Source organism: Xenopus tropicalis, chromosome 3, assembly GCF_000004195.4.
Source record: "Xenopus tropicalis strain Nigerian chromosome 3, UCB_Xtro_10.0, whole genome shotgun sequence".
NCBI lineage: Eukaryota > Metazoa > Chordata > Amphibia > Anura > Pipidae > Xenopus > Xenopus tropicalis.
In genome coordinates, this window is record NC_030679.2 from 21,088,777 (window position 1) to 21,114,038 (window position 25,262).

At 38.0% G+C, this 25,262-nt stretch overlaps 1 protein-coding gene across 1 annotated transcript in view; it reads right to left on the bottom strand.

Moving 5' to 3' along the window:
* The window catches only part of slc6a7 (solute carrier family 6 member 7), a 49,441-nt gene that overhangs the window by 18,933 nt on the left and 5,246 nt on the right, over window positions 1–25,262 (bottom strand). Inside the window, exons 2-10 of the mRNA XM_002940085.5 lie at window positions 22,455–22,638; window positions 21,551–21,682; window positions 19,811–20,045; window positions 18,786–18,924; window positions 16,492–16,626; window positions 15,296–15,399; window positions 14,473–14,597; window positions 2,277–2,389; window positions 2,056–2,187 (exon numbers count right to left, since the gene is read on the bottom strand). Coding sequence (XP_002940131.3) covers window positions 2,056–2,187; window positions 2,277–2,389; window positions 14,473–14,597; window positions 15,296–15,399; window positions 16,492–16,626; window positions 18,786–18,924; window positions 19,811–20,045; window positions 21,551–21,682; window positions 22,455–22,638 — 1,299 coding nt within the window. The remainder of the gene's footprint in view (window positions 1–2,055; window positions 2,188–2,276; window positions 2,390–14,472; window positions 14,598–15,295; window positions 15,400–16,491; window positions 16,627–18,785; window positions 18,925–19,810; window positions 20,046–21,550; window positions 21,683–22,454; window positions 22,639–25,262) is intronic.

A 25,262-nucleotide genomic window follows, 5' to 3' on the forward strand; every position in this document is an offset into this window, starting at 1 on the left:
TATCCTTTGTATGGAGAAGAAACCATTTATAAGTATAAGGTGTTCCAAGCAAGCACTAATAGAATAGTGTTAGTGACAGGAATGATTTATTAGTAGTGGGACATAGACCACAACACATTCTACAAGGCCTAGTTATATATGAAGTCTAAACACTCATCCTTTATCTAAGGAAATTGTTCTTCACAACAACAGAAGGGTCTTGCATTAAGCAACAAGTATAAAATAGATCTAAAAAATAAATGAGATCTTGTCATACAGTGCTAATCCTACATACAGCGGCTGCTCAGCGGGACCTTAATATGTGTGGTTTCCAAGGCAGGAACCCCTAGTTATATTCCCACAAAGACAGCTCAGCGAGACACTGTAACACTGGAAGAGGCTCTGGAGGAAATAACATATTAGATTATTTTGAGCCAGGGACTTTTTGCTGGCAAGATTGTTGGCAGCTGCAATGTGTTTGTTGCTGAGTTGTTTAAAGCTGTTCTGGGATCCAGCTCTGGACAAATGTTAATGGTGACCAACGTGCAGACAAGTCTTACTCATTCTAACCTCTAGTATTTATGCATCTGTTTTTTATTTAACTTTAAAGGGCAAAAAAGTGCTTTCAGTCCCAGGGCTGCTAAACTGTTTCCCATGCACAGTAATTATAAAGAACAGGGGAGTTTGAAGGTCTTTGTAGGGCTGTTTAGTGCTGTTTTACTTAGGACACCGTACATCAGCAATATGCATTTAGACATGCATATGAGCAACAGTTTATGAGGTTGTTAATTATTGCATAATATAAAGTTTTAGGCATGGTTTATAGAGTTTTACTGAGCTTTAGATCTCTTTAAATACGATCATTTTTTGCTGTAGTAATAATTAAAAACAATATAGGGGTAGTGTCTTAAGCTGGCCATATACAAGGTTTCCAAACAAATTAATCTTTGCCTGATTTGGTCACCAACATGCTGGGCCACTCCTTACTGATCGTTTGGCCACTGAACCAAGGATCAGATTATAATGGAGGCCACTGCAGGCCTATATGGAGACTGCTACATCTATGTGCCAATGCACCCCTCGTCTGTCAGGATTTTTAAACTTGATAATAGATATCTGGCTGATTTTCAGTCAGATATCTGTCGAGGAGAGTCCATACACAGGGAGATAAGCTGCTGAGTGGGTCTGAAGAGGCCGAATTGAAAGCTTAAATCTGCCCATCACTGGTGACTTTTGTCATAGAATTGTCAGGCTTATAACAATCTGAACTAAATACAAATACATATTGAAAGCTTAAATCTGCCCATTACTGGTGACTTTTGTCATAGAATTGTCAGGCTTATAACAATCTGAACTAAATACAAATACAAGCTGGTTATCCACAGTTAAGGTGGCCATACATGATAAGATTCACTCATTTGACATGGCCACCAAAGAGTGAATTTTTTCCCCTTGGGTGGGCGATACCATGCTAATGCGATCATTTGGCCCTATTGCCAGTATATGGCCACATTCAGGCAATTAAGCCCAATTTCGGGATCAGTACAATTTCTCAAGAAATCAATCGCTTGTGTAAAATTCTGATGCAGGTTTGGTTTATTCTTCACCAACCATGCTACAGGGTTGGATGCATCTGTTGCTGCTCACATATTTCTTCATAAACAGAAATTCCCTTAGCATTGTCCTTAAATCTGAGCTGTACAGCTACATTTAATTACAGTGGCTAATATTATTAATGTAGAATGTATGGAGAAGTGATCCTATTTTGCAGTCCAGTCCATGTTTAATAAAAACTTTCAATATGAAGATTTTACCTATTCTCTTGTGCCCAAGAGGCTATACTAAGACTAATGCTCCTTGGACATCATTTGGTTACAACCAGTTATAAAGTAAACTGTTCTGGTTGTCAGAATATAATGCCCTGAGGGTAAGCCCTCCAGTTTGCCCAATTAAAAGACACCTTGAACCAGGGGCATAACTATATATATATATATATATATATATATATATATATATATAAAACTATATATATAGATTTTTTTTAATTTTATTTTATGCTACATTGAGACAACTTACATCAGTGGCAAGTATTAGTCCTAGCAGGAACAGAGCGACACAGATTATTGCAGAGAAGACAGCCTTCTTTGGCCTCAGGTAGTAAGGGAATTCATCAGTAATGGCTGTCACAATAGTCTCCATGAACGCAAACTGCAGATGAAATAATCATTCAGATACGAATATGCTCAGATTGCTTTTCTGCTTATTAATCAGCCATGTCCATTACAGACAATGCTTACTTGACTGTCCAATCCAAGGGTTAGAAGCATGAAGAAGAAGAGGAAAGACCAAAATGGAGATAGAGGAAGCATTGTCATAGCTTGCGGATACACAACGAAGGCTAAGCCTGGACCTGTAAGAAACATAAAACATAATGGAGGACCTTATATACAGCCCCAAAATGCTTAAACTCAAATGCACCCCTGTAGTATATAACACAGCTTCCAATGCCCCTGAATAAATTGTCTGTGCTTTATACTTCCAAATACACTTTAAATTAGGGATGCACCAAATCAGTGTTGGACTGGAACCCCAGGGGCCCACCAGAAAACCTTAGAACATGGGCCCACTCTACAAAATATTGTTCCCCCTTTCCTCACTCAACCACTTTATTCTCCTACTAGATGCTAGCATATATTTTTCCATCTATTATTCGTATTTGTTCCCATTCATAAATAGGGAATGACCATGAAACAGGCCAAATGGTCAGGAGCAGGAGGGCCCACTGACACCTGGGCCCACCGGGAGTTTTCCTGGTATCCTGGTGGGCCGGTCCGACACTGCACCAAATCAATTATTTTGAGATTTGTCTGAACCCTGAATCCTTCATGAAAGATTCGTCCGAATACCGAAATAAATGCAAATGCTAATTTTCGTATATAAATTAGGAAAAGAAAGGTTTAAGACAAAAAGTAATTCGGTTCGGCCGGGAGCATGGATTTGTCCGAATCCAAATCCTGTTGGAAAAGGGTGAATCTTGGCCAGATCTCGAAACCGAATCCTGGATTTGGTGCATTCCTACTTTCCATACTATTCAAATTTCCCTAAACTACAAAGCCAATCAATACATCAGAATAAATTGCATACAATGCCCATGCCGCTATGGACACAGCACACTCACCCAGCAGTATATTTCACAGCCCCATTGCCCCTAAAGCGCCATACACATCCCCACAGGCCATACTTCCTAACATACCTACTGTACAGCCTTGACTTGGCCCAGGAACAGTGCATTACAGGGAGGGGGGTTGCCTGGCCAGAGGAACCAATTGTCTATCATTAGTAAATTTACTCATAGTCCGTAGAGTGTAACTTTATCAGAGATGCACTAAAGCCATAATTTTGGATTTGGCCAAATATACCAAATCCTCCAAAACAGATTTAGGAGAAACCGAGCCAAATATGAACCCTAAGACGAGTATTCAAATCTGCAAATGAAAAATTGTCACATTCATTTGGCCAGAATTGTAAAGTCACATGACCTTATAAGTTTAGATTTGGTTCTAACAAAAAAAGTGCTAACATTTGGGCAAATCCAAAACCAAACCCTGGACTGTGTGCACAGCTCTAATCTTTATTGTGTTAATCTCACTAACAGAAAATACAAACTATATAGTTAAATAAATAATTTACAACCTACAACATATAATAAGCCTAATTGAAGCATAATTTGTGTGTTTGCCTCAGTGGTGTCTGGGAGTGTGTGAGCCTATGCTAAGCCTATGCATTTGCTCATTACAAGGAGAAAGAGAGAGCATGGGAGGGAAGGTCTCTCCTGTATATCCTTGAATAATTGTGTCTTCACTACTTTCATTACCTACACAGCGATTTCTATATAAGGTAAGAGCACATGTTACACAACCCCTCCAAAGAGGATTTAGAAACAGCTCACATTCCAGCATAACCGAACAATGATAAAACAATTAACTCTTTCAGGCCCATCAGTTTCTTATAAATAAACTCAACCTACAAAAAAAGGTACTTCTACATAATCATTCTTTTTAAAGAAGTAGTTCCCCTTCAAATGTTTCCTTTTAGTATGTTATAGAATGAGCAATTCTTAGCAACTTTTCAATTGGTCTTCATTTTTTATAGTTTTTGAATTATTTGCCTTCTTCCAACTCTTTCCAGCTTTCAAATAGGGGTCACTGATGCCGGAAGTAAAAAACTTTTGCTTTGTGAGGCTACAATTTTATTGTTATATTTTATTCCTTATCTGTCTATTCAGTTTTATTCTATTCATATTCCAGTCTCTCATTAAACTACTGCTTGGTTGCTAAGGTAATTTGGATACTAGCAACCAGACAGCTGCTAAAATTTAGAAATGGAGAACTGCTGAACAAAAAGCTAAATTATTCAAAAGAACACACATAATAAAAAATTGAATGAAGCCGTATCTCTGCATCCCTTGGCAAGTTGATTACTGCTAAATTGTTTTAGTGGATCATGTAGTCAGGACCACCAGTGCAGAGTATGGCAAAGAACAAACAGATACTGCTTTGAATGACAATTACATTCTCAAATAACTAATTGCAAATTGCTGAACATTTGCAATGAATGTTTATTGGATAGCTTCTTAGAATTAAATTGCTTTCATTATATTTTGGTTTATAACCCCTTTTGGAAAACAACTTTTTTTTCAAAGAGAATTACTCCCTCCCATGGCGCTGATCATACAGTGCTCTGTGGCACCCTTAATGATTAGAGCGCAGGCAGTAGAATTAAAGGAAAGGAAATGCGGAGGCTGCCAAGCATTCCGGCACCATTCCCAATAGTAAGAGACCAAGGAGGAAAGAAACCATCTGGCCTGGTTTATGTGTATAAAAACACGTATCCCATGTGGGCTGCAGACAGTTACATGCAGCAAATGCCAAAAAATGTACTGCCTTAGGGCTCTTAGGGACGCTGGGGTTTGCAGTTTGACACAGATTAAAGATTTCTGACTTTGGCCCACAAATCAAATGGGCAACAGAATGCTAAATTACACCTTTCTTGCAGCATTTGTGTCTTGATAAGGATTAGTACTGTGTAAGTATAATTTAGGTATTGCGATCAATAAAGAATACTCATTGCACTGATCCATTGGTCCACAATATGGAACTGAGTAGAGGATCTGTTATCCAGAATGCTTGGGACCTGGGTTTTCCTGGATCTTTTTGTAATTTGGCTCAAGTTTGCTAAAAATCAATTACAGGTATGGGATCCCTTATTCCGGAAACCCGTTATCCAGAAAACTCAGAATTACGGAAAGCCCTTCTCCCATAGACTCCATTTTAATAAAATAATTTAGAATTTCAAAACCGATTTCCTTTTTCTCTATAATAATAAAACAGTACCTGTACTTGATCCCAACTAAGATATAATTAATCCTTATTGGGGGCAGAACAGCCCTATTGGGTTTATTTAATGGTTAAATGATTCCCTTTTCTCTGTAATAATAAAACAGTACCTGTACTTGATCCCAACTAAGATATAATTACCCCTTATTGGGGGCAGAACAGCCCTATTGGGTTTATTTAATGGTTAAATGATTCCCTTTTCTCTGTAATAATAAAACAGTACCTGTACTTGATCCCAACTAAGATATAATTACCCCTTATTGGGGTAGAACAGCCCTATTGGGTTTATATAATGGTTAAATGATTCCCTTTTCTCTGTAATAATAAAACAGTACCTGTACTTGATCCCAACTAAGATATAATTACCCCTTATTGGGGGCAGAACAGTCCTATTGGGTTTATTTAATGGTTAAATGATTCCCTTTTCTCTGTAATAATAAAACAGTACCTGTACTTGATCCCAACTAAGATATAATTACCCCTTATTGGGGGCAGAACAGTCCTATTGGGTTTATTTAATGGTTAAATGATTCCCTTTTCTCTGTAACAATAAAACAGTACCTGTACTTGATCCCAACTAAGATATAATTACCCCTTATTGGGGGCAGAACAGCCCTATTGGGTTTATTTAATGGTTAAATGATTCCCTTTTCTCTGTAATAATAAAACAGTACCTGTACTTGATCCCAACTAAGATATAATTACCCCTTATTGGGGGCAGAACAGTCCTATTGGGTTTATTTAATGGTTAAATGATTCCCTTTTCTCTGTAATAATAAAACAGTACCTGTACTTGATCCCAACTAAGATATAATTACCCCTTATTGGGGGCAGAACAGCCCTATTGGGTTTATTTAATGGTTAAATGATTCCCTTTTCTCTGTAATAATAAAACAGTACCTTGTAATTGATTCCAACTAAGATATAAATAATCCTTATTGGATGCAAAACAGTCCTATAGTTTAATGTTTTATTGATTTTTTAGTAGACTTAAGGTATGGAGATCCAAATTACGGAAAGACCCCTTATCTGGAATACCCTTGGTCCCAAGCATTCTGGATAATGGGTCCTATACCTGTACACATTAAATAAACCAAAAAGGATTGTGTTACCACTAATATGGAATCATGTACCTTAGTGCCTCAAGTTCAAGGTTCTGTTTTATTTTTACAGAGAAAAGATAAATTGCTTTAAAAAATGATTTGCTTAATCTTTGGGGGATGGCCTTCCCGTAATTGAGAGCTTTCTGGATAACAGATGCTATACTTGTAGTTCTATGGAGGCCTAATTAACTTTCCATTTGACAGCCAGAGTTTGCTTATTCCAAATGCTGATTAGGGAATGCTGGAATTTAATTCTTCATTACCATTGGATGTTCAGACCTGTCAACTCACACGGATATTTCGGAAGTCATCCTCCTTAATCTGGTCACCCAAAGTCTCCTGCTCCCTGTGATTTGCACCTGAATTATTATTAACCACCACCATTGAATATAATTAAATAATAGTCAGATATATCCCAGAACACCTCAGAAACAGGCACAGCTAAGATTGTAATAGAGGCATGGCCAGGGATATAGGGATATAGCAAGGTGTGGGTTGGGCACACTGAGGAATGGCCAAGACACAGCACAGATACAAAGCCACTAAGTCATTAGATGTGTTATTGGACACACAAAATAAGTTGGTCCACAGAATTCACACAAAAGGTCCTATAAAAGGAGCAATTTTGTACATCACAAATATATTCTCTAATAATTCTTATAATATACACTCCCACTGAAAACATTTCTTATTTAAAATCAAATAACATAATATTTGGAATCAAAACGATCAATAGTTTTCAGGCAAGAATTGTGTTAAGGGTAAAAAAATGGACTAAACCTCTGTTACCCTTTACACCCCTTGCAAAGATGCAGCTAAATGAACATACTGCTCTCTCCTCAATGTCATTATGTCGTCTGTCCCTATTTTCCGGTAGGGAATATGTAGAGGTCGGCATTGATTACCCACCGGCTCCAGTAGCCTGGAAAAGCTGTGTGTATTTCCCTGCTCTCAGCATGAAGATCATGAATGCACAGCCTGTAATTGTGAGGCCAATTTATATGGCATTAATTTCATAACAACTCAGCACTGCAGGAGGGCACAGACAGATGCTGCCTGCAGATAACTTCCTTAGCAGTCACCAGATCTGACTTCATTATCCTTATATAACAATACTAACTTGTGGGCCGATTTGTACAAAAAATATTTACAGGCATTGAAAGCTCGCAACCCCATCAAGCTGTCAGTGCCTAAGGTAAAGCAGGTATAGCAGAACTACATTTACTGATTTCAACGCAATATCCCCCATTTTTATATGTTTCACCAAGGCAAAGTAAATACGTGGAGGCACATTTATCAACAGTCTGATTCTCGAGGTTTTAGAAGTTTTTGAAACGACAAATAAACTCATTTCCACTAAAACCACAAATAATTAGTCATTTATTAAAAGATCCGAATTGAAAAAGAGGGAACAAATTAAAATGCGGAATGCAAATGAAAAGAACATGAATACGTGGTTTTTATGTTTTCCTACAAATCTTCATGGACTTACAAAAACCCTGAAAACCTCTAAAACCACGAATTAAATATAGATTGTTACAATTTTCCCAGGACAATTCCTACTGACTTCTACATGGCCTCGACAGCTTTTAGCTGGAAAAGTTTTGTATTAGTGTTTTTCATGGTTTCAATAAATGTTAATGCATAATAAAAAAAATAGAGCTAATCGGCAAGGGGGTGTGGTGAGTGTTGGGAGGGGGTATGGCAAGAGGGGAAGGGGTGCAAGCTTGCGGCGGGTGGAGAGGGGGCGAGGGGCCTAGAGGTGTACATATTTAAAATCCAGCCCTGGTTACAGGCTCAATGTGTTGCAGCAGGGCAACCATATTGGCACAGGAGTAGTGGCACACTGGGGCATAGAACAAATGTTGCACATTTTTTTTTTAATTAGGTTTCATTCAGGTAGAGTGCTTGGTGCTGCTCGATGGTGCTGCTCGATGGGGCTCCAACTGTATGGTTTGTATGTTTAAACACAACAAATAAAGGGCTGAAACCAAACTTTAAATAGGGAGCTTCTTGTGTCCAAGACAACAAGCCTGTACCGTAAAGTCCACAAGTTTTATTTTACTGTTTTTTTAATTGAATTAAGGTTTTTGTGGAAATTTTTGTTTCTATAAAATTAAAAGGCTTCATAAAAGTAAGGCGGCAATAATTTATTGCAGGGCATGGAATCCTGCTCTCATTGCCTTATGCAGATTTAGAGTTTCTAAAACATCCTTCGGCTTTAGTGAATCATTTCCTGGTTCTTCGTCTGTTGCTGGTTTGTCCTCTGATTTTTTTTATATAAAAATAAAACCACATTGTCTGTTCCATCCTTCTGGCAACCTCCCTGGGACCAATAGTTGCCAGATCATCAAAATAGAAATGTCTGACTTGGTCATTCTGAGCTCACTTTCTATGCTTCTGCCAGCAGACAAATTGTAAAGTAATCATTTGGTTCTGCATGGAATTCAGCCATGAAGTTTGTGATCTAACCAGCCTCCATAGCCCTTTGATCTCCGTTGGCTCAACAAGGAATGACTCAATGTGTTCCAGAAAGACATTATTATAGAGATCTGGCTAACCGGGACTTGCCAGGATTTTCTTGGTTGTCTATTACTTCATGATTTTCATTTTCACCTCCAGGTCAAGCATTTCCTTTTCTTTATTTCATTTGCAATGAGACGTTTGGTTGGCTTCTATGTGATGTTTATAATATTACTATTATTGAACGTTTTTTTGACTGAGCATCCTGAGCTCATCATAAACGAACCATACAAATACATAATTAAAGATGCCCATAAATCCACTAATTAAGAGACAAAGTTTTACACAGAGTACCTGTAGCGCCTATTAAAGGGGTGGTTCACCTTTATGGTAACTGGTAGTGTTATTTGTTGTATAACAATGTTGCTTTCCTCTTCCAACTCTTTTTAGCTTTTAGATGGGGGTCACTAACCCCGGCAGCCAAAAAACTATTGGTCTGTGAGGCTACAGGTTTATTGTTATTATTACATTTTACTACTTAGGCCCTCTTCTCTTCATATTCTTATTTCCCATTCAAAGCACTGCCTTGTTGCTAGGGCAATCTGGACCCTAGCAACCAGATAGCTGCTAAAATTCCAAACTTGAGAGCTGCTGAACAAAAATCTAAATAATTAAAAAACCACAAATAGTAAAAAAAAATGAAGACCAATTGCAAACTGTCTCAGAATAGCACTCTCTACAATTTACTAATAGTTAATTTTAAGGTAAACAACCCATGTAAACATTTTAAACATATACTTTGTTTATGCAGAAGACTCAAGCACAACAAAAAAAAACCAAGGTTTCAACAGTAATGGAAATTCCAATACCTGGAGTCTGTTCATACTGTGACATCTCAGGACAGGGACTTAAAGAAGAAGGAAAGGCTAAGTCACTTGGGGGTGCTTTTTTTCTCCTAACAGGGGCACCAGCCCAGGGTACAATGTAAGCGATCTAAGTCACTTGGGGGTGCTTAACATTTTGGCACCCCCAAGTGACTTAGCCTTTCCTTCCCCTTTAAAGCATGACATAGCTACTCCAGTTTATAAGAATGGGCTCACACCAACAAATAGAAATACAGAAGAACAACAGTTGACCATAGGCTATTACTAAAGAACATCCAAACCCCAATATATATTTACCATTAGGTGCACAATGATAGAAGGATTGCAACAGCTAGTATTAACACAACCATCCTATACAGAGTTGTTCCGAATACATTTATACACTATTGTTATACTTGTTATATTTGTAACCTTATTTTAAGGTAATGTAATCTTAATGTAATGTATATTAGGGAGCTTGGGAGTTTTCTGGATAGGAGATTTTTTTTTTTTTGTAATATAGATCAACATATATTATCTACTAAAAACCACTAAAAACCATTTAAACATTAAATAAACCCAACAGAATTGCTTTGCTACCAATACAAATGTATGCAGCTTTGTTAGGACTGTTTTATTATGACAGAGACAAAGGAAATCATTTTTTAAACATTAATTAGTTAAGGTGGGCTCTATTGGAAATGACTTTCCCATAATTAGGAATTTTCTAGATAACTGGTTTCAGGATAAGGGTGCTCATATACATTTATAAATCCTGCTTCTATAATGCTGCTTCTACTCCATTTCCATGTTCTGCAGAGCTATGCAGTATTCATAGACAAAGGCAGGAGACTCCTTGAAACTCAGCCTTTGAGACCTGACCATTTTTTTTCAGATAAACCTGTAGGAAACGCATCAGTTGGGGCTCTGCATGGCCAAGTTGTGCTATTAGGAAATGCTTAATGATCCAAACCTTTGATGAGCCTAATAATGTGCTTAAAGTTGATTTTATAGAAGTGTTGACTACTCAATTCCTGCTGTTTTTTGGAAACGGTTCTAGAATAGCCCTCTCAGTCTGGCTATTCAGATTTTATGGACAGATGTATCTTTTTAACAATGTGATGATTTTTTTTTTTTGTTCAGAGATTAAAAAAAAGCACAGGAAGAGCCTGGCTTGTACTCCAGTGGGTAAGTATTGATCGAGGCTGAGCAGAATATCTAAAGTGTTTCATTGTAAAGCATCTGTGAGATGCTTCTCCATTGTGTTCAGCCATTTGCACACAGCTCATTATATTTGAGGTTCTGCTCTTTTTTTGAGACTGCTCAAATTTTAATGGGCTCTGCGAGTCAGAGGGAAATTTTCCATTAAAGACTTAGCTGTGGAAAAACCCCATAGTCAATGTCATCTAATATATATATTACAATCAAATTGATGTATTTAGTGGCCCAAGCTAATAGTTTTGTAATAGATATAAAGCATACAGTAAAAAACACAATTTTGCCCCCCCCTTCCTTCTGGTGGGTGATCTCAGCATCTCGACAACGAATTTTTATACTAAAAAATATAATTATATATATATATATATATACTGTGGGTGGGGTTAATTATGTATATAAGGTTTTATTGAACAAACTGTGTATTGAGGGTATAACATCGTAAACAAGGTCCAAGACCAGGACCGAAACGTTGATGTAATAAATATGTAACTATCTACAATAAAGTATTGAAAAGTGGAGTGCGCATAACTCATGGAGTATTGTATACATGGAACAACCAGATGCAGCACCCATTGAGACTACCAGACACGTGAACAAGGAGGGAGTGCGGACCAATTGTGAATTATACTGTATATATATACAGGTATGGGATCCGTTATCCAGAAACCTGTTATCCAGAAAGCTCTGAATTACGGAAAGCCCGTCTCCCATAGACTGCATTTTAATCAAATAATTAAAATTTTTAAAATTGATTTTCTTTTTCTCTGTAATAATAAAACAGTACCTGTACTTGATCCCAACTAAGATATAATTACCCCTTATTGGGGGCAGAACAGCCCTATTGGGTTTATTTAATGGTTAAATGATTCCCTTTTCTCTGTAATAATAAAACAGTACCTGTACTTGATCCCAACTAAGATATAATTACCCCTTATTGGGGGCAGAACAGCCCTATTGGGTTTATTTAATGGTTAAATGATTCCCTTTTCTCTGTAATAATAAAACAGTACCTGTACTTGATCCCAACTAAGATATAATTACCCCTTATTGGGGCAGAACAGCCCTATTGGGTTTATTTAATGGTTAAATGATTCCCTTTTCTCTGTAATAATAAAACAGTACCTGTACTTGATCCCAACTAAGATATAATTACCCCTTATTGGGGGCAGAACAGCCCTATTGGGTTTATTTAATGGTTAAATGATTCCCTTTTCTCTGTAATAATAAAACAGTACCTTGTACTTGATCCCAACTAAGATATAATTAATCCTTATTGGATGCAAAAAAATCCTACTGGGTTAAATTACTAATTAATTGCTTTTTTAAGTAGACTTAAGGTATGAAGATCTGAATTACGGAAAGACCCCTTATCCGGAATACCCTTGGTCCCGAACATTCTGGATAACGGGTCCTATACCTGTATATATAAATATTTCCAAACTGAGAAACTTGAACACATTGCTATGTTCAGATGTTATCATAATCATTACCCTCATCCTCATTTTTTAAATGGAATCCACTGTACGCTGTTGGTAATGTCCAAGTTTCTCCCCTCAGAAATGCCCCGCCAATCAGAACCACCTAAACACTGCAGCACTGGTGATTTTTAAAGGAGAACTAAACCCTAAAAATGAATATGGCTAGAAATGCTATATTATATATACTGAACTTATTGAACCAGTCTTAAGGTTCAACATCTTTATAACAGTAATGATCCAGTAGTTCAAAGTTTTCACAGAAGCTCCCCATCTTGGATTTTGTTAGGAGCTACAGTAATACTCACTTGCTCAATGTGCTCCAAGCAGTTGCTAAGAAGCTGAGCTTAGGGGTCGATGCAAATTATAAAGCAGAAAATAATGTTGGCTTGTCATATAAACTGATGCTACAGGGCTGATTATTCATTTCTTGTGCTAATTGCACTGGTTTCAAAGCTACTATGCATTATTAATCTGTATTATTTACTAATCAACTCTATATTGTGACATTTATATTAAGATTTAGTTCCCCGTTAACTGGCACTTGATAGGTGCAAAATTAATACAGGGACAAGGGGATGGAGTTGGTACTTTCATTTTCCCTACAGAAATAAATAATCTATAGGGCAAATGATGAGTGAAAAGGTCACACTTTTCATTTCCCCTGAAATGGACCTTGTACATTTGCAATTTGTGATTTGCATGTTGATATTCTTCATTCGATGTCATGCTTATTGAGTTTTAATGATTTAAAGTACATTTACAAGGTCTGCTTATTCTGCGTTCTGCATGTTGTCTTTTTTTAAGTTCTTTTATATTGACGGTGCACTAGTGAAAACTGTAACAACCTCTCCCAAAAACGATATTTTATTCACCCAGAGGAAAAATTGGTACCGCAAAGGGATCATTTTTCACATTGCACAACTTACTATATCAAATCCCTCCCCCTTTCTGGTAAAACTGACATTACTGCTGATTGTTTGGTGAAATAAACTATGAGCAGTTCTCTCATTTCATAACAATAATGATTTAAAAAAAAACTAAAAATTCTTTAGAGAAAACCTCTGTCTCCTTAAGTCTTTACACTTGTAACTTTACAGATGAAGAGTGCAGCCTTGAAACATAGGGCTCATTTACTACTGTCTGGCCTATTTTTAAAGTGCACACTGTTCTGCATTCTGCTATGGGTCTCAGAGCACCTGCGGCTACCCCCTTGAGCCATGAACTGTCTGCATTCAGCAGTGCTCTGTTCAAAGGGGGAAAATAGGGTGGGGCCTGTAGGCACTTTTGCACCCCTTAGCACACACATCTGTTGGAGGAATAGTACATTGCACCTATGGTGTTGTCAGGAAAAAATGTGCCGGTGCCACAATATGAGCCCATGCCACAATGCAGAATTTTGCCATGAATCCATAACTGAGGAAAGTCTCACTCATTCCTGCCCCTATATTTTTTACATATAATGTGCTGAGCACCACCATGATGAATTCTGACTCAAAATGGGCCTAAGCTGATGATTCTGAAGCTTGATTTTATTTTGGGCAGTGTTCCTGTGAGCCCCACTCCTAATAGCCTCAAACAACAAATTGTGCTCACCAACTTGGTTCTATCTTGGGCACACAATGCAGTAACAACAGAAAATATTGTATGCACAGATAATTCAGTGTTTGCTCAGACCCAACCACTGCTTTGAAAACATAGGGCTCATTTACTAACATTGGGCTAAATTGCACCTGGGCAGTAACCAATAACAGCCAGTCAAGTATGTGTGTATGTATGTGCAGAGCACCACAGTGCCCCATTCAGACCAAAGGGGTGAAGGGCCAAAACTCTAAGCTGATCTACAAAATGCCTTTTTTAATAACTATGATGCAACCCCAACACATTACCGTAATGATAATCAACTACATTCAACAAACAGAATATACTGCAGGCAGAAAACAATAAACAAAAAAAAGCATTAATATATTCAAACCTGCTTTTGCAACTTGGTCAACAGGGACCCCAAGCTCCTGTGACATGTAGCCCAGAACTGAGAAAATTGCAAATCCAGCGAGGATACTGGTGAAGGCATTCCCAAGGGTGACAATAAATGTGTCCCTAGGTCACAAAAAAGAGATTTTGTTTTTTCCAGTGAGTCATTGCAAATAAAAGAATCATGGAACAACAAGAAGATTATGGAAGCTTATAAGGATGGTTGTAGCTAGTCAGCATGAAAGACAATGGCATCTCAGATAAAAGGAACATTCCAGGTCAGAAGTACATTTATAGAAACATGGGTAAGCAAGGTAAAGAACAACAATTATACACTGTTACATTTTTTTTAAAAAATGAACTTTTTGCTTAGGAAAACTATACCCCAAAACAATGAAGGTCTCTTAAAAAATGTACTGCATAAAAGAAGTCATATGTAAAACCCTGCTTCATATAAATAAACCATATTCATAAATATATACTTTTTTAGTGGTATGCGCCATTGGCTAATCCTAAATAGATAATTGCCATTTCAAGTACTAAGGGCCGCCCCCTGGGATCATATGATTCACGTGAACAAACAGACCAAGGGCAACATACATGTTAGGGCACATCAGCCAATTAATGGACAGTTCTGTCTTTTGCTCACACACTTCTACGCCAATATTTACTGATATATATTCCAGCTTGGTAAGATTCTTTAATAGGCCACTTTATATGATGTAAAGTATTTATTCAAGTGGTGTAGTTTTCCTTTAATTGTCAAAGGAAATGATTCCACATGGGATAAATGTATCAGTGGATACTGTTACTGCTGATATTACCTGTAAATATTTTGATGAAAAGTGTTATAGGAGGCAAAGGTGAGAAGACCCCCGAATCCAACTCCAAGGGAATAAAAGATCTGTAAGGCTGCTTCAATCCACACCTAAAAGAGAGTAAAAAAGCCAATGCGTGTAAGAGTTATTTATAAAGGTAAGCATGTAAAGGTATAGACAAGGGGGCTACTAGAGTGGCCTAAATGTAGACATATATTTATTTCCAATGTGCAAATTGTATCTTACTTTCCATCCTCCCTTACAAAGATACTCAAAAAGGAATATTGATCAGTAGATTCTGAGCTGAGATTCTGAGCTTCTAACTAGGACACCACAAAGTATAGGCCACAGTCACCCCCATTCTATTTTTATAAAAAGTGGCTTGGCAAAGTTTGATTTTGTAATTTTACCCCACATTTGTAACTATTGCGCACCTCTGTGTAATATGAATAGGTCTTATGTATGTACCCAAAATGATCTAACCCCTTGATCAATATCTGGTTATTCACTGAGCAAACTGCAGGCAGAGGATCGTAAGAACCAATACTAAGGTCTTTGACTGATGCAGTGACAAGGACCTTGGACCCCCTATTCTGATGTTGATCACTGGTCCAAAGACCAAAAAATAATCATATTAATCCAATGGCCCCGAAATAACAAAGCCAAATCTGGCAAATATACATGAATTTGGAAATATCGTCAAATTTTGCAGCTGCAGAATAACTAATTTGTCTAGAAAACCTACACATAGAAAATGTAGCACAAATGTATTTTGACTGTTTGACTGGTAATAAATTTAAAATAGTTTGCTTTACACTTTGCTTTTATCAGATCATTATTTCTTCAACAGGGGAAATACTAATTACAAAGAGAGATATTTCTCAAATAATAAGGTCATCTTTGGTACAAATGAGGTCATTGGTATTAATAAGGAGTCTGGCCAGTTAAACTGTGGTAAGATCTTACAACAAAAACCTAAAGAATCAGTGACCCAGTTTTCTACTTCTTTGAGGTAATTAGGCAATCCCAAAGTGCTCAAGCATCAGCCAGGCCAATTTGGCCATCCACTACATTATACTTACCTAAAAATTGAACTGCTACAAAGCTTTCTGAATGCCCTATAGTTTTTATTAACCTTATGTGCCCTGCAGAGGAATTATATCCAAACAAATTGGCTAAACACACATATTTAGTCATTTTACCTTTGAAGTCAACAAGTGCTCAAACTGAGGGGTGAGGTAGAACTTTATTCCTATCCAAGCTCCTTCCAACGTTACCCCGCGAATCAGCAACATCACCAGTATAATGTAGGGGAAGGTAGCCGTAAAGTAAACAACCTATGTGAAATAAAGCATATTGTATTGTTTATTTCAATATTTGTCTCCATTTTGTTTGCCATATATATCTTTGCACTGGTGAGGTCCTTCATTGACCCTTATATATATATCTTTATGTCCCTTCCTTAATTCTAATGTTATCCAATGTTACTATTTAAATTCTATGTATAGTAGTTATTTACTATAGGTATGTCCAGGTCCAAGGTGCAGTAAAGCACTATAAACTTTGCACTTGCACTGTTGCAGCTATGTTGGCAGAATAAAAGCAAGGCACAATATACCATGTGCTCAGAGGCAAAGGAGCCCTGTGTTCAATTCCAGCGTCAGTTTGTAGTTTTTTGTCTTACCTAAGTAGAAGTTATCTCATGCTAACTGACCACAATTTTCCTTATTTCCTCCCATAGCCTAATAATAATGTGGTTATCCTTTTACTAAAATCCAAGACTAATCTAGGGTAACTGTCCAGGGGACACAGATGGCATAATTGGGGATGTTGCCAGCTTTAAAGAAAATGTTCCATAGCAGGGGCATCAACTAACATTTACAGAAAGATGCCTTTAAACTATTTTATTAAAAGAATGATGGGCAGAGAGTGATTTTGGTTGTTGTGACCACAGCTGTACATTTTTATGTGAGTAGTTTGGCAAACTCCTGACCTAGTATTCAGCCATTTGTAGTAGAAGGCAATGGAGGATAATCTCTCGCCCTATGGCTTCTAGACATTTGGGCAACTAAAACAAGGAAGCAAAAACACCCAAAATTTCCAGTGCTGCAAGGGTGTAGAAGTAAATAAAAGATATAGATATAGTTGAAAACAACAACCATTGAATTTTCCATATATTTTGTAAGGCTTTTGCTCTCTTATCAAAACGCTGTACAGGTATGGGATCCCTTATCCAGAAACCCATTATCCCGAAAGCTCCAAATTACAGAAAGCCATCTCCCATAGGCTCCATTTTAATCGAATAATGCAGAATTTAAAAACTGGTTTCCTTTTTTTTCTGTAGTAATAAAACAGAACCTTGTAATTGATCCCAACTAAGATATAATTACCCCTTATTGGGGCAGAACAGCCCTATTGGGTTTATTTAATGGTTAAATGATTCCCTTTTCTCTGTAATAATAAAACAGTACCTGTACTTGATCGCAACTAAGATATAATTACCCCTATTGGGGGCAGAACAGCCCTATTGGGTTTATTTAATGGTTAAATGATTCCCTTTTCTCTGTAATAATAAAACAGTACCTGTACTTGATCCCAACTAAGATATAATTACCCCTTATTGGGGCAGAACAGCCCTATTGGGTTTATTTAATGGTTAAATGATTCCCTTTTCTCTGTAATAATAAAACAGTACCTGTACTTGATCCCAACTAAGATATAATTACCCCTTATTGGGGGCAGAACAGCCCTATTGGGTTTATTTAATGGTTAAATGATTCCCTTTTCTCTGTAATAATAAAACAGTACCTTGTACTTGATCCCAACTAAGATATAATTACCCCTTATTGGATGCAAAACAATCCTATTGAGTTTAATTGATCTTTTATTGATATTTTAACTGACTTAAGGTATGGAGATCCAAATTACGGAAAGACCCCTTATCCGGAACACCCTTGGTCCCGAGCATTCTGAATAACGGGTCCTATACCTGTACCTGTAACAGTAAGGCAAGGCAGGGCTGCATGCTTCTGCATTACCTGTAGTGATGAGTGAAATGAGAGAAAAAGCCCATAGACTCCAGTGGCCACAAAAACAAGTTGTGTGGTAAAAAAAAATAATGGCCGCACAGCCGTGAAAGAATGTCCATTGACTTTAATGTGTTTTGTAAATTTTTTTTAAGCTTCTCCAATTTGTCTCAGAAGGTAGAGAAAATTCATTCCTCCAAGATGGCAATTGAACCAATTATTAAGCCATTATTTTCAAGTGCAAATAAACCTCTCAGCTCTGAAGATGATATCCCTGCAATACAATTTGTTGCTAGAACAGAATAAATTAAAACTAATATTAGGGTAAAAAATACAAGCAAACTAGCAAAAAAGGGGAGATCAAATTTTGGATAATGTGATTCTAAGCATTGAAATTATGTATATATTGATCTTATTATACCAACAGGGTGCCCCTGTCTATGCTAGAAAATATCCTAACAACCAGTTACCTTGCCGGAGGATTTCACTCCCTTGAGGATGCAGAGATACACAATGGTCCATGAGAGTAGAAGACACAAGCACAACTTCCATCGAAGTTGCCCTGGATCCCCAATGCCAGAGCTTCCTTGTATGTGTAGGACGTAGCGACTGCAATCAGACGGAAGATTATATGAGCACCAGTGTTCATTACTTTCTGTTGGGCAAAAAGCCCCTTACACCACTATAGAAAACAACAGGGGTCATATAATAATAGGTGTAAAGTTTGTCCAGTTTTAGTAGTAACACATTTTGACCAATCACCTCTGCTGTTTGAAAGCAGACATTTACTTAGTTGCCCTGTATAACTACATATGAAGAGTGAATATTATTACATTTGCTAGAACCTATTACTCTAAATCATGGGACCCAAACTTTTTTACCAGTGAGCCACATTCAAATATAAAAAGAGTTGTGGAGCAACACAAGCAAAAAAATGTAAAGAACAAAATACCAAAGCGGTTTTTAAATACTCAGGGCTTCCTGGTGATTACATTTGAATGGAATCTTCAATGCTGTGTTGATAAATGATGATCTGCTGCTTCCTACAAACAAACCCCCCTTTGGATGGGCCTCAAAAACGTGCACAATGGTAATCTCGGAAGCACATGCGAGATTACCATTGTGCAGGCAAAAAAATGTACCTGGGGTGTCCAATAAGGACTATGATTGGTTATTTGGTAGACACTATATGGACTGGCAGCCTACAAGAGGGTGTGTTTGGCATTATACTTGGTTTTTATGCAATCAAAACTTTCCTTAAGTCAGGAAATCAAAAATAAGCTCCTTGTTTGAGGTTACTGGGAGCAACATGTTGCTCCTGAGTCACTGGTTGGGGATCACAGCTCTAAACCAATCATTTCTAGCCATCTAAAAGTAGCAGCTGCTGAAGTCTGTGTGAAACCACCTTTGCTTACCCAGGAAAAACATGACACCTCACTATTTCCTATTGCATTCCTAAATAAATAACATTCTCCTGTCTCTCCATCCTTCTTACCTCCAGTACTCCTCGCTGGGGCTAACTGTGTTGCTTATGTTGACTAATAAGGCAGAGTTGCTGGCCCGAATAACATGATGGTCCAGGCAAAGATCAGTGTTCCACCAATTGCCGCAATGTTCCCATGGTAGGCTGCTGGTCAAAGAGGCGAAGAGGTAGAATAGCACATAGGCTATTATCATGTTGTAGTAAATGGCCACCAGGGCCACAATTAACAGCATGCCCATCCCAACACCTGTGGAACACACAGGGAAGACACTTCAGAAATTTGCATGTATGGATATGTGATCCTGGATATTATCTGTAAACAATCCGCATATAATTGTGTGGATAGTGGGCTAATGTCCACTAAAGATTAAGTGCTGCCTTTGATTCATGCCTCCTACACAGTTTCTTGTATTGAAAGGTGTTGGTGCCAGTTCCAATTGGATTGGAAGCAAGCTGCATCATGCCGTCACATGCATATGTTTCTCCTAGACTTCTTTGTCATCAAACCTTTGGCTCGGCTCACTGTGCTCATGGTATGTGAGCCTAGCCAGGTATATAAAAAGAATTGCTGGCAAAGTATTAGTTAAACAAGTGTGTATTGATCAAGCCTTCTTTGGGGTTGAACCATTTTTGGCTAAAGAACTCCCTCTATAAGCAGAATCTAACAAAGGCTTCAGGTAACCGTATTCCAATATTTTTTCTGGTACCCATAACCTTCTACCAAATACTTGATCTTAGCCTGCTGAAAACTCAGAGCAATCATATTATATGCATTTCTGCTTTGGTTTAGGTCACGAGCAGGGAGCCTGTAGTTCTGCAGCTGTTGCTGACCTACAATTAGGAAGGGTATTTGGGCGTGTAATTTATCAACAGCTTGGAAGTAGCAGGGATCCTTTCTGCGGGTCTAACAATCTCATGCAAAGAAATAGAAGGCATAGTATATCTAGATAATCTACAAAAGTATATGATCAAAGGGCCACAATAACTTCAGATTTTTCAACAGAACCATGCTTAGTAGAGAGGAATAGTGATGGGCGAAAAGTGGCATGGATTTTTTTGTCGCACGACATTTTCGCCGTTTCGTGAATTTTTCGCCGTTTCGCGGATCTTTTCAAAGATTCGCGAATTTTTCGGCGAAGCGAAACGGAACAGATTCGCTCATCACTAGAGAGGAATACCTATGTTGGCATATCTTAATACAGGACATATCAGTACAGGACCTGACCAATCGTCTTTTACTATGGAGAAGAGGCCCCATTAGACTGTCTATGCCTGGTGCACATAATTATGGTAAAGGCCCCAGTAGATCCCCATCTTCTTTTCTTCTTCACTGCACATGCTCTGTGCTCCTGTCAGTTACTGAACTTAGCGACTGATGCACAATATACTGTATATATAGGATGTAAATGTCACATTGTAAGGCTCAGAAGCTTGTCAATGGCTGCTCAGAGCCTACTGAGCATGTGAGTGTCACTGACACTTTCCAAGATGGGGAGTTCCTGTGACAAGTTTGAAGTCCTGGATCCTTGCTGTTATTGAGATACTGAAACTTTAGGCTGGTGCAGTAAGTATAGTATATAAAATATGACATTAATTGTTAGGGTTTATTTCTCCTTTAATGAGTCTTCCGACACATCTTGCCCATGAAACAGTCTAGTCTACTAAATTATTTTATTTGCAAAACAACAAGAAAGGGATTATTAATAATTTCTGTTGCAAAACCAGCCATGATACAGGTGAATACAAGCTTACCTTTAAAAAGAGGGCTTATCTTCCAAACAGCCAATGGGCCGAGGCTTGAGAACTGTCCAAGTGACAACTCCATGAAGAAGAGAGGAATGCCACATATGGCTAGCATGATGAAATAAGGAATAAGAAAGGCTCCTAAAGGAGAGCAAACATCATGTGAATATTAAGGCAATTCTTGGAGTGCTCAAAGTGGGTAATGTAGTAAAAAAAGTTCTAATTGTTAGGCAGATTGTTAGATATTAGCTAGGATATGATTGGCATGTACCCATTTCCCTCCTAAAAACCAGTGCCTGAAAGCCTTAATTGTAATTCCAAGCATGTCTGCATCTATTTTTTTCCAAACTATCCTACAGGGAGATGGCACACAGTTTTGCCACTGGAATAGCACTGGAAAAACTACCAGGTGCCTTCTATTTTAGTACATTAAAAGTGGTTACAGGAAGAGTGGTGACAGTCAAAATGCCTATGTGTCATTACCCTTACACTGAACTGCAGGCATTATGTAAACAAATATTTAGGAGTTTTCAAGCCACAACCTCTACTGAGCCCTGGGTCCAATGACAGTATAATAGTGTGTATATTGAGAGAATAGCTGTCTGGTTAAGGAGGGGGTGCAGAACCAAATTTGCTAGGGTATGCCACAGATGCCGGTTACTAATGAATTTTGACTGATGAAATAAATAGCTGATGGCAATTGTTGATGACAATAAAAAAATGTCACTGGATCTCCTGGACCTGCTGGACCACCAAAGCTCATGCTAGACCTACTCTTACAACAAACAGTGTAGGTTTTTATATAGCCCCATGATGGAAATAAGGATTGGCTGATAGGAATTCTCTTAGGTTGGGGGCCACTAGGGAATCCTTGGGTGTGGTGGTCGGCCAATCCAACCCTGAATTTACATACCTCCTCCATTGGTGTAGGCTCTATATGGAAATCGCCAAACATTTCCAAGGCCAACACAGTATCCAATGCAGGAGAGGAGAAAATCCAGCTTCCCTGACCAGTTTCCTCTGTCCTCTGGGTATTCTATATCAAGTTCTGTGTCATCCCGATCACTAGGACTCATCAACAGGTCCGGTGTGACGGGCTAGGAATAAGATGTCAGGCATCAGCAATACAGAAAAAAGAGACCATAAGTGCACATTTACATTGCAGTAGCTTGATGCTTGTATTTCAGGCTATTGAATTGGGATTTACAAGTAAACTTTGGACTTATACCCCGTTGGTCTGGCTAATAAAAAAAAAAAAAGAAAAGAAGTAGGAGCATCTGGAAAGACAAAAAAAGTGCCTAGTCACCATAACTAAGATATATACTACACTTAGAACCAGAGGGAATCTGATTTAGGGATGTACCAATCCACTATTTTGATATTTGGCAAAACCCTGAATCCTTCGTGGAAGATTTGGGCGAATACTGAACTGAATCCAAATCCAGGGAATTTTTTAACTTAACCTGTTAATGTGATAAAAAGTTGGATTCAGTTTGGCCTGTAACGTTGATTTGGTCAAACCTGAATCCTGCTAAAAAAGCCCATATTTTGGCCGTATCCTGGATTTGGTGCATCCCAAATCTGATTGTTTCTTATAGGTTGGAACCTGGGACAAACTTTACACTTGTTAAACACTACTTCCCCCATATGTAAAAAAAAAAGCACTAAATTTGCCCAGGAGCAGTAACCCATAGCAGCCAATCAGATGTTTGCTTTTAAACAGGTAACCAGTAAATTCCACATGCTGATTGGTTGCTATGGGTTACTGCTCCTGGGCAAACTTAGTGCCTTTTATTACATACCCCAATACCAATGAGAAGGTAAAAGCATTCATCTTATGCTTTATGCAAGCAGTTATATTCGAGACAGCCTGCAGAGTGTTTTTTCTGTTATGAACTACATGCATTTCTAAAAATAACGTTAGAGACATCTCACATTCAAAGATCTAGAGATTTGACCTCTCTTTCTTCCTGTTCCAGCCCTGTGTCAGGTCACAGCATGCTGACATCCCAACAGGAAATGCTCAGTGCCACATTATTTCCTCGCTCTGCCTGTTGGACTGCCCTTTAAACAGCAGGTTGTACCACAGCTAAGCAGTTGGCTGCACTGTTACCATGGATACATGGTACATACTGTACTTATACAGCTTATATAACTCATGTAGTGAGCCTAGAAAATTATTGTATGGCTATATTCCTGATTACGCACCCGCAACCTTGCACAGGTTAAGGGAACTGCATAGAGGCACGCAAAAATTGAAGGGCAACTGTACCATTTAGTTGTAGCATAACTATACATTTTGCTTTACAGCTATTTTCCCCATGTTAGAATCCTTTTTATATTTAAGCATGCTGCAAATTCTGACACTGAGTTTATTATTTGTGATAATATTTGTATAATATTTATATTACATTTTGCATTTAAAATATTTTTGTAGCACTTTATTAATTTGTCAGGGAGCAGAGATTTTCCAATATACTCCATGCTGCAACCGCTGCCCTACACAGATGATACATTTCCTCCAAATCAATATTCAAGAGTCAGACCGGGGCTACTTGACTTTGTACATCAGGAATTCTATGCCACATAAGGAAAAGTCTGAAATGCACCTAGTTACACACTAATAAATGGTGTGCTAGTAAGGGCTGCGTAAGTGGATGTCTATGGACAGCCCTTGTGGAACCCCTTTCTTGGTGCAAAGATTGGCCCGATACCTGCAGGTGCAAATACCTTAAAGCAAGTTGCATTGTAGGCAAAAAAACATGGCTGTGTTTCTCCCATTTAGTAAATTATCCCTATTGTGTATTTCCATTCTGTATCAATAAAGTGCATTTTGGCAGCCCAAAAAAATAAAATCAATGGCATCCTTACCAAAAAGCTGTTTTTGCTACAATATACAATAATAGAATAAATCAATCAAGAAAAATGCACTGTAAAATGATATAGTTCAACCTATGCTATGTCTTTATTGTTCTATCTTTAAGTCCCAATTTGAGGCTGCAATAAGTGTGGCTGGCGGCTTTCCTGAATATGAGAGGCATAAGATGACTGATAGCTCTCTGCAGGGTTTATTAGATTAAATCACTTGCCTTTCAAACAGGCAGAAACAAAGCCTGGCTTTCTCTGCATCACGCTCTAGGGAATTCCAAGCCTTAGTTTTATACTGGCACTTTTTTTTCTCTTTTTCTTAATTTGGTTAAATATATTTCCTAGAAAACAGCTTTTAAAAAGCCTTGTATAATGGAATGGCTGTCCAGGCTTTATTTCAAGATTGTCTCTGTTACTTATATTAAACAAAGTTTCATACAATATTTGGAGCATGTGTGGTGGATTGATGAGGCAACCAATATCACAAAAGCCTTGGAATTGGCAATCGGGCGGGACAGCAAATTTAGGGCTGACATGTCAGATGGGGTAGAATTCCTATTGTTTCTACCTCTGTATCTGACGATTCAGCTCTGAACATTAGTGGAGGGTACGAGCGATCTTTAGAAAAGATTGTAATTGGTTACTCACCAACCCCTTGGATGTTGCTCTCAGTGCCCCAAAACCAGGTAGTTATTTTTGAATTCCTGACTTGGGGGCAAGTTTTGGTTGAATAAAAACAAGATTTACTACCAAATAAAACCCCATGTACCATATATACTCGAGTATAAGCCGATCCGAATATAAGCCGAGGTACCTAATTTTACCTAAGAAAACTGGAAAAACTTATCGACTC